Source organism: Sminthopsis crassicaudata, chromosome X, assembly GCF_048593235.1.
Source record: "Sminthopsis crassicaudata isolate SCR6 chromosome X, ASM4859323v1, whole genome shotgun sequence".
Lineage (NCBI taxonomy): Eukaryota > Metazoa > Chordata > Mammalia > Dasyuromorphia > Dasyuridae > Sminthopsis > Sminthopsis crassicaudata.
In genome coordinates this window covers 3441064-3450956 of record NC_133623.1, presented here as the reverse complement: position 1 = coordinate 3450956, position 9893 = coordinate 3441064, and the positions used below count along the sequence as shown (strand labels likewise).

The following is a 9893-nucleotide window of genomic DNA, read 5'->3' as shown; positions in this document are numbered from 1 at the left end:
CGGACAAACCAGGTAGGAGGCTCTTCCAGATAAGATCTGCTCGAGCGATAGACTGGCCCGAGAGGTGGCCCGAATCCCACCACGTAACCTTTGAGTGGGCTCCGGGCGGTCAAACCGAAGTTCAAAGTTGAGGACCTCGCATGGCCGGTGCGAAGAGCCTTAGCCGGCCAAGCTCCCAGCTCCCTCGGGTCAAGTGAGGGAAAATAAGGCACCGTGAGGCCAGAGAGGCCCTCGCAGCAGGGGCGGCGGAGCTTCCCCCCCCCCCGCCCCCCCCGCAGCTTTTTAAAACGGTGGAGTCCCACGCGGCCGAGCTGTTTAGGGAAGAGAGTGTGGAATTCCCTGTAGCACAGACAGCCCAGATCTGTGCACGAGCAGAGGGGAGCGCTCTCCGCGTGGGCGCGTGCGTGCTAGGCTGGGCGCCGACAGGGATCCCAGGGGACCACGGGAAACTTGGCCTTGCCTTCAAGGGGTTTCCATTCGCAGACTGAGAAATCCCAGGTAAATGAATGCCCCCAGGAAGGACTTGGGGCCGGAAGAGCTCGGGGGCTGAGGGCCGGAGGGAGACGCCGGGGAGCCGCGCCAGGCCTCCGCACCCCCGACTCTCTTCCTCTCGGGGAAACGGAGGCAGGCCTGCGGTACTCCCCGGCTCTCTGGCTGGGATCCCGGCCCCCAGATTCCCAACGGGAAGGGAGGGAAGGAGGGAAGTCCGAGCCGAAACTGAGCCCCAGCCGCCCACCCGAAGGGGTCTGCCCCGATCCACTGCAGGACGGAGTGGGGAAGTGGAGGCAGGTCTTCCCGGGGGCTCCAGACAGAGCCGCCCCTGTGGCCTCGCCCTTCCATTACTGTCCCTGCTTTGAAGTGGCTGCGGGACTGGACGAAGTGATTTGCAGGGGGAGGACGGGAAATGTTTATGGGAGAAAGTCATCTCCAGGGAGTCCCCGAAAGTCTCCCTCGGCAATTAGCTCCACTTAGGCCCTCTCCCATAGTGGGGGCACTCGCGAAGGCTGGGTGGAGAGAGGGCCGGGGGCTGAAGGCCAATGACGACCGAGGGGAGGGTCGGGGACCCGAAAGCTTCAGCTCCAGCCCCCGCCCCTCGTGGAACCGAGGCCCTAAAAGGATGCGTGATTTGCTCCCCTGTCCCTACAGACAACTCGTCTAGCCCGGGGTGTTGGGATTCGAACTCCGAGCCGGTGAGTTCAAGTCGTTCGCGCCCCTGCCGTTGCACCCGGTGGTCTGGGCGCTGGAAAGGGCTGGGGACGACGCTCCCCGGGGATGTGATGTAGCCGCGTGGTGGTGGGGGCGGGGGCGGGGGGGGCGTCTCTTTCACTGGGGGCTGCGTTTCTGGCCGGGGGAGGGACCGGCCAGGCCTAGCGTGCCCCGTGGGGCGCGGGGGCAGCCCCCCGTGTCCTAGAACCACCGGGAACCTCCCCGGCTCCGCGAACTAGACAGTGACGAAACGGCGGAAGGCTGTGTACCGCCGCCAGCGCGCCCCCCCCCCGCCCCCCCACCCCCAAGCTCGGCCCAGCCAGCCGGCTGGCCTTGGAGAGTGGGCAGCCGCCTCCAGCTTCAGCCCCAGCCCCTGCCCCCTCGGTCTCCTCCGCAAGGAACGCAGCAGGTTTGGCTAGCCTGGGGGCTGGGGCCGGGCCGGGCCGGGCTGGGGAGGGGAGGGGGGGGGAATCCCATGACGCGGCCGGCCCCGCCCCCCGGCCCTATATAAAGGGGCACTTGGCGCGCTCTGACCCCAGCAGCTGGTCCGAAGCGGCGAGCGGCAGCATCCCGGAGCCTCCGGCATCCCCGGGAGCAGGGAGCACCTGAAGCGAGCCGAGCCAACTCATCCCGAGCCGGTCCTCCCCGGCCACCGAGTGAGCGGGCCAGCCTCGTCCCCTCCCAGCGAGAGTGCGTTCCCCCCCCCCCCCGAGGCTCTTGGGTGAGTGCGTCGGGAGGGGCGCTCGGGTGGGCTGCCCCGGCCTCCCCTTCCCAGCCTGCCTCCGCAGCCCCGACACGCGGTGCCCCTGCATCTCCCGGCCCAGGACCTGTTGCTGGCCGGCTCGAACCCCCACTCCCTTTGCTCGCCCCTGCCTGGGGCAGCACGGGCTTCGTTCGACCGGGTCGTGAGGCTCAGTGGCCAAGAAGCCCCCCCATCCCCCCTCCCTTCCAGCATGGGCAGATACTGAGGCAGGTGGCTGGGGGAGGGGGGGAGGGGACTAGGAATGGACCATCTCCACATCTCGAGGGCTTGGCAACTCCTGGCCGGTCTGGAGATGGGGAGGAGGGGCCGGCTCGGCTCTCATCTTCCCTTCCCCTTCCACTCAGTTTGGGGCCACGCCCAACGTGCCCCCCTGCGGGTGTGGGGAGGGGCTGGGAGCTAGCATCTTGCCCTAAAGGTGGAAGGAGAGCCCTGGGAGGCTGGGGTGCTGGCTACTGGGATCCGGGTAGGATTGGATCAGGAGAAGCCATCTACCCAGACGAAGGTGAGAATCCAAGCGATGGTGGTGCCCCGGGGGACACAGGAAGCTCTCCTCGGGCCTCACTGACTCCCCTGGGCCCTTGAAGCGGCTCCCTACCTCCAGGGGAGGGAGAGGGAGTCTCCTTTCCTCCTGGAGTTTCCAGCGGAGACCTGCTAAGTTATAGCTGAAAGGGGAGGGGAGGGGAGGGGAGGGAAGCCAGGGGAGGGGAGGGAAGCCCAGGGAGGGGGAAGATTTCCAGGTCCTCAGCTGCTGGTGTGGAGGGAGCCTGGGGCTGGAAGTGTCGAGGCAGTTCTGCTCCTGGCCCAGCGAGGCTCTGTAGTTTTTTCCTTCCCTAAAAGGGGGAGGGGGGCTGAGAGGGAGGGGGGAGAATTCTCTTCCACCTAGGGGTGGATGTTCTGGGGCTAGCCCTGGCCTTAGCCCTGGCCACTGGTTCCTTTGTGAAGCAAAATTGGCAGCCCCATCCTCGAGCCTTCCATGGGCCCACTTCTCTCTGTTCTATCCTCTTCTTCGACCAGATCTCAGACACCTCGAGGGAAGATGCTTGGCCGGGCCTTGAGCCGCTTTGGGAAGATGCTTATCCGGAGAAGGGTGCTGGAGCCGGGCTTGGGGGAGAGCCGCTTTGCCCGCTGCCTGAGCACCCTGGATCTGGTGGCTCTGGGCGTGGGCAGCACCTTAGGCGCAGGGGTCTACGTGCTGGCCGGTGAGGTGGCTAAGGAGAAGGCCGGGCCGGCCATCGTCATCTGCTTTCTGGTGGCCGCCATGGCCTCTGTGCTGGCTGGGCTCTGCTATGCTGAGTTTGGGGCCCGGGTCCCTCGGGCTGGATCAGCTTATCTTTACAGTTATGTGGCTGTCGGGGAGCTGTGGGCCTTCACCACTGGCTGGAACCTCATCCTCTCCTATGTCATCGGTGAGTTGGGAGAGAGTCTGGAGGGGAATCGAGGCCTGCCTGGGCTTTGTGGGAGGAGAAGCTGGGTAGCAAGAGGGAGTTAGGGGAGAAAGTGTTCAGGGAGTCACACCAGCGGGCCATCCTCCTGACCTTTATTCCCCCCCCCCCACACACACACAGGTACCGCCAGTGTGGCCAGGGCCTGGAGCTCTGCTTTTGACAACCTGATTGGGAACCACATCTCACTGACCCTCCGGGGTAGCATCTCTCTGCATGTGCCACGGATCTTAGCAGAGTACCCAGACTTCTTTGCTCTTGGCCTTGTGCTGCTGCTCACTGGTGAGGAGCGGGGGAAGAGGGGTGGACATACAAAAAGTCAGGGAGGGGATGGCCCTTGGGGGGGACAAGTCTGAAGACTGAGCTGATTTGCAGTTTCTCTGGGTCTTCAATTATTCCATTTCTCCCCCTCCCCCCTTTTCTCATAGGGTTACTGGCACTGGGAGCCAGTGAGTCAGCTTTGGTGACCAAGGTGTTCACAGGTGTGAACCTGGTGGTTCTGGGCTTCATCATTGTTGCTGGTTTCATCAAGGGCGACATCCACAACTGGCAGCTCACAGAGAAAGACTATCAAGAGGATGCTTCTACCCCTAACGGCAATCGCAGGTGAGCAGCTCTGGGCTAAGGTGGGCACCTTGAGGGGGAACAGCAAGGCCTAGTGGGAAGAGCACTGGCCTTGGAGAAACCTGCTGGCTTCAGATCCTCTGGCTGATGGATTAGGGGTTGTTCCTAGGTTGGGGAGAAACTCAAGCGAGCTAATGTTAGCAGTTATGGGTGGTCCTCTTCCTTGTTCTCCTCCTCCTCATCTTTTCTCCATCACTGTCTGGCACAAGCTTTCAGAACTGATAATGGTGAGTGGATAAGACTGAAGAGAGTCAGGATTGTGCTGCCATATTAGAATCATCCATTAGCCAGCAGATTTGGCTGAACTACCAGGAACTGAGGTGGTGGGGTGCTAGAGGGGAGTCTTGTGCTTCCCCTTGATCCATTCACCTTTGTGACCCCTTTTCTACTTCAGCATCGGAAGTTTGGGCTCTGGGGGCTTCGTGCCTTTTGGTGTAGGAGGCATCCTCCGTGGGGCAGCCACCTGCTTCTATGCATTTGTTGGTTTTGACTGCATCGCCACCACTGGTAACATTCTCTACTGTCTGGGGCCTGGGAGGAGCTTTTATTGATGTTGGATGGAGTGGGAAGGTGGAAGGGTCTTTATTTAAGCTTCTCATTTAAGTTTATTTAAGGCTCTTATTTAAGCTTCTATCAAGATTAGGGGAAAGGCAATTTCTTCCTGACTCTGGAACTTCTGATTCTCCCCCACCCAGGGGAGGAGGCAAAGGATCCTCAGCGTTCCATTCCCGTGGGCATCGTGGTCTCTCTGTTGGTCTGCTTCGTGGCCTATTTTGGTGTTTCTTCTGCTCTTACTCTCATGATGCCATATTACCTGCTGCGACCCGAGAGCCCCTTGCCAGAGGCCTTTCATTTTGTGGGATGGGCCCCTGCCCGATACCTTGTGGCAGTTGGATCCCTTTGTGCTCTCTCCACCAGGTCAGTGTTGGAACTGGTACTTTCTATCAGTCAGAGACTTGGGAAGAACATAGCTAGACAGAGCCCTTGTAGACCTACAAGAGAGCCCTAGCCTAGAGAAACACTTGGCAGGGACATTCCAGTTCTTTATTCATAGGTTCCTTCTAGGTCCTTATGATGCCCTCACCCCCCAACTCTCATATTTTCCCATCAGCCTCCTGGGCTCCATGTTCCCCATGCCTCGAGTGATCTATGCCATGGCAGAAGATGGCCTTCTGTTTCGGGCTTTTGCACGAGTGCACTCCCGAACACATACCCCACTAGTGGCCACCATCGCCTCGGGCATCATCGCAGGTGAAAGTCCCTTCTTTCCTTCTTCCCCTTCCCTCCTATTCTTGCCCCTCAAAGTCTTCCCTCCCCATTCTGAACCTGCCTCCCAAACCCTTCGGATGCTGATGCCTTCCACCCCCATAGTTGGGGGAATAATGCCGATGCTTCAAGGCTTTCTTCCTCCTTCCCCCCCAGCCCTGATGGCCTTTCTTTTTGAGCTCTCCGACCTTGTGGACCTCATGTCAATCGGGACGCTGCTCGCCTACTCCCTGGTGGCCGTGTGTGTTCTCATCCTCAGGTGGGCCTCCTCCCCCACTGGGGGGTCTTGTTCTCCTGGCTCACCAAGAAGAAACTTTGTGTTCTTCCAAATGCCATCAGGGCCCCAAGCCAAGGCTTGGCGAGGTGGAGGTTGGGGAAGGGGGATGGGGAGTGGGAGAGAGGAAATCCCAAAGAGTGGAGAGAGCAGAGTAGATGGGAGCTGGAACAGGCTTCTTCCTCCCTCCAGGTACCAGCCTGATGAACTAGTGCAGCCAAAGGTGGATCAGGCTGTGGAAATGCAGTGGCCACAAGAGGATAAGGAGGAACCAGAGTCTGAGAATGAAAGCCTGACCTTTCGGAGACTCCTCTGCCCATCCCACTCTACACCCACCCAGCTCTCTGGCCATATCGTCTATGCGGCTGTCTCGATTCTTGGTGAGCCATGGAGTGGCGATCCCCGGGAGACAGAGGCCCAGATGACGGCTCCCTGCTTCAGTCTGATTTCTTCTCCTTGCTTCACCCTATAGCTGTGGTGATTACAGTCCTGTGCGTGGTGTTGGCCCACTGGTCAGAGGAGCTGTTGGCTGGAAAGCTTACCTGGGTTACTCTGAGCGCCCTGCTCCTGGTGCTAGTCTTCGTGAGCACTGCAATTATTTGGAAGCAGCCTCAGAGCCAGTCTCATCTCCATTTCAAGGTAAGAGACTTCTTGCAACTGCTTCCAGCCACAGCGCGTCAAGACTGGCGTTCCTTTTTCACGTTGCAAACCTTGCTTTTCTTCCTGGCACCCTCAGTGGTCCCGAGAGCATTGGGCCTGGGTACATACCTATTTCTCATTCCATTTTCCCTTCAGGTACCCGCAGTACCTTTCCTGCCACTGCTGAGCATCTTTGTGAATGTTTATCTCATGATGCAAATGAAGGCTGGCACCTGGGCCCGGTTTGGGATCTGGATGATGCTTGGTAAGTCCATGGAGGGAGGGAAGGGGAGACCTCCAAGCTTGCTTTATGTTCCTCTCAGATCTCTTTGAGTTCTTAGTGGAGAGAGAACCCCCCTTTTTTCCCCCCCACCAGGATTTGCCATCTACTTCACCTATGGGATCCGGAACAGTCTGGAGGGGCAGAATGCCCCAGCACCCCCGCCTCCACCTCCAATTGCACCCAAAACTAGGAATGTCATCAGCCCTAGTGCTCCTTCTATCTGACTCCGACAGCCTGGAGATTCCAGCAGTACAACACTGGAGATCGCCTCTGTCTTTGTTCTTGTTCAACTCATCTTGGATCATAGGGAATGTAGCTGCTATTGGGCCAGATGGGTCAGGAGGCCCGGGGGATGTCTCTTCTTGGGTCCCTGGAAGGAGAGGGGGATTGTTATACAGAACTGTATTTATTGTGATTGAAGTATTGATCTTTTGCTTTTTTTAGTCTTGATTTTTTTTTTTTGCTGTTTTGTCTACTTGGTGAGCTTTTGGAATTAAACAGTGAAAGCAGAAACTGTGTGTGTGTTCTCTGAGTTCTCCCCCTCCCCTTCCATCTTACCTCTCAGGCTGCCCTGGAATTCAGCCCTCCCCAAACTAGGGAGGGAATTGGCTGTCCTTAGATATAGGGGACTTGCTGTGGGGGTTCTAGATGTCTCAAGACCAAGGGCAAATAGAATGAGGACTATTCTCCAAACATAAGCACGGTGGGCTGAGTCCTCGGGGCCTTTTCAATTTGAAGGGGAGGGAGGAAAGGACAGCTCTTTTGTGACACGGGTCTCTAGTCCTTTCACCTCATTCTGCCCTGCTCCAAGGCTGTCCTGGCTGCCAGCTGGGTCACTGGTCAAGGATCTCTTCCCAGCACAGCTGAACAGGTTTTCCTGGTCTTAGGCCATATTGGAAGAGAGGCAGCTCTCAGCCTGGACTTGAGAAGGTTGGGAAGGTTTTAGCCAAATTTAGGCTACTGACTCGAATTTCTTTTAGTTGCTCCCATTTTTTTCCAACCACTTCTTCATCACTAGCTCTACCTGTAAAGCTTAGGTCTTCCTTCCCCATCACCATACCAGTTTCTGCTAGGGAATAGCCAGACAATCCATGGCCTGCATAGCATATGGTAGTGAGGCAGTGGATAGAGTTCTGGGCCTGGTGTCAGGAGAACTGGAGTTCAAATTCAGACTCATCTCCTGGACTTGACCATGGTATTCTACTATTATGTGATTCTAACAAGTCACTTGACCTCTGCTTGCTAGTTTTCTTGATTGTAAAATAAAGATTAAAAACAGCCCCTACTTCACAGAGTTGTAAGAATCCAGTGAAAAAGCCTGGTGCATAGTAGGTGCTATATAATTAACTGCTCATTTTCTCCCCTTCTCTCCCTTTTTTTCTCTAGTTTCATCCAATACACCCAATTTGTCTATACTTTCCCCTTCTATGTTTTGAGGGGTGTCTAGCACCCCCTGCTCAGCCCAGCTCCCTTCAGAATTTATTTGCAGACAGAATCCAAGGGATTGCCAAATGCTTCATTCTGTACCAGTTCCCCAGGTCTTTCCCCCTCCCCCCCATCTTGTAATCCTGAGTTAGGGGGTGCTCCAGGGCATAGAAAGGCTCTCAGGATCTTTTTGGCTCTTGTGGCCCCCCACCCACTCAAATGCTGATATGGTTCTTCTCCCCTGGGGGGGGGGTGAGATCTATTTACCCCAGAGAAGTTCTAGCATGTCAGTCTGCATGACTGACTCATCCAAGGACTGTCCTTGTTCTATGAAGTGTCAGCCTTGGTTTCCGGGCACCCTTTCACAATTGAGTGTTGAGAAGAAGCTGACTCCATAGTGGAAGGAGGAGAAGACCCATGCTCTGACCCTTTTCAAGCCTGGGAAAGTTTAACCCTCACAAATCTAACCTCTTGTTACATGATTTTTTTAAGGCCTGTATTTTATCTATAAAATGTACACAACACCCACCTCTCAGGACCTGTGTCGCTACTTAGCCAACCAGCACACAGTAAGCACCGACTATGTGTCAGCTGCTGGGCTAAATGCTGGCTTTGATCAGATTGATTTAAAGGGCTTCATAAACTGTCCTCAAGTGCTATATACGTGTCAGGGCTTTTGATTCTCTCACTTGGCTCCCGCACACAAACGTCTCCAACATCAGTCTCCTGTCAGTACCATACAGCTTCAGCTCAAGGCTTAATAATACTAAGATCTCCCAAGAATCCCAATTGCACATTGTGGTTGCAGATGCTCAGAGGTGAGGGATCCTTATAAAGCTGTAGCATACGTGTGCAAGAGGAACCCTAAGATTTCCAAGCCATGGAGCAGCTAGGTGGTTTAGAGGAGAGAGCACCATTTCTGAAGTCAGGAGGACCTGAGTTCAAAAAGGACACTCAACACTTCCCGGCTGTGTGACCCTGCCCAAATCGCTTAACCCCAATTGCCTCAGCAAAATAAATAAATATATAACTATATATGATTATATGGCTATACCCCTTTACCCCAGGCTCCCCTAGTGAGGGGCCCAGCCATAGAGCCTTCCCTCACAACCTCCCCTTCCTTCAGGGTTCCAGGTCCTTCATCCCCTCAATACACACACACACACACACACACACACACACACACACACAAAATGTATATATAAATATAACATATAGTTACCCTCTCCCTTCAGGCTCCCCTACTAAGCCTTCCATTAGGCTCTGCCCTTCCTTCAGACTTCCCAGGCCCTCATCCACCCTCTCTATATACATATAATGTATATATAGATATATAGATAAGACATATAACTATATGTTATATATATAACTATATAGTTATACCCCACTCCACTCAGGCTCCCTTACTGAGACTCTCCTCAGTCCCCACCATGGAGGCTTCACTCAGGCCCTCCCCTTCCTTGAGGTTTCCCAGTCCCACATCCCTTCAAAATGCATATATATATATATATATATATATGTATATATGTGTGTGTGTGTGTGTGTGTACATGCCGCATGTGTGTCTGTATTTATATATAATGTATATGTAGATATAATATATAACAATATAGATACACCCCCTTCTGCTCAGGTTCCTCTACCAAGCCTCCCCTTAGGCCCCGCCATGGAGTCTTCACTCAGGCCTTCCCCTTCCTTCAGGTTTCGCAGTCCCACATCCTCTCAAAAAATATATGTGTGTGTGTGTGTGTGTGTGTGTGTGTGTGTGTGTGTGTGTGTGTGTGTGTGTGTATATATATATATATATGAAACATATAACTATATAGATATACCCTCTCTCCTCAGGCTCCCATAACAAGCCTTGCCTCAGGTCCCCCCCTTCATTAAATCTTCCCAGTCTTGTGTCCCCTCAATATATAAAACTATATTTTATATATAGATATATGAAACATATAACTATATAGATATACAC

The 9893-nt window shown here is 55.1% G+C and overlaps 1 protein-coding gene across 6 annotated transcripts; it reads left to right on the top strand.

The window, feature by feature from the left end:
* Window positions 1-346: 346 nt before the first annotated feature.
* On the top strand, window positions 347-7010 carry SLC7A3 (solute carrier family 7 member 3). Of its 6 annotated transcripts, none has more exons than XM_074278316.1 (14): window positions 347-498; window positions 1147-1190; window positions 1749-1927; window positions 2984-3375; window positions 3535-3693; window positions 3840-4017; window positions 4430-4542; window positions 4731-4953; window positions 5147-5286; window positions 5458-5560; window positions 5768-5955; window positions 6048-6214; window positions 6371-6479; window positions 6591-7010. In XM_074278316.1, exons 4-14 carry the CDS (start codon window positions 3006-3008, stop codon window positions 6719-6721), a joined length of 1881 nt encoding a protein of 626 aa, XP_074134417.1. In that variant the 5' UTR covers window positions 347-498; window positions 1147-1190; window positions 1749-1927; window positions 2984-3005; the 3' UTR covers window positions 6722-7010. The 6 variants fall into 6 exon arrangements, with proteins under 6 accessions (XP_074134417.1, XP_074134418.1, XP_074134421.1 ...); XM_074278317.1 differs by having other exon boundaries at window positions 1746-1927; XM_074278320.1 differs by lacking the exon at window positions 1749-1927 and having other exon boundaries at window positions 389-498.
* Window positions 7011-9893: the final 2883 nt, after the last annotated feature.

What these genes read in the sequence shown, in the direction of transcription:
- SLC7A3 (XM_074278316.1), top strand. Translation starts at nt 3,006, where the DNA reads ATGCTTGGCCGGGCCTTGAGCCGCTTTGGGAAGATGCTTATCCGGAGA. An exon ending in CTTTGTGCTCTCTCCACCAG is followed by an intron (nt 4,954 to 5,146) that starts GTCAGTGTTGGA and finishes TTTTCCCATCAG; the next exon opens with CCTCCTGGGCTCCATGTTCC. An exon ending in AGTCTCATCTCCATTTCAAG is followed by an intron (nt 6,215 to 6,370) that starts GTAAGAGACTTC and finishes TTTTCCCTTCAG; the next exon opens with GTACCCGCAGTACCTTTCCT.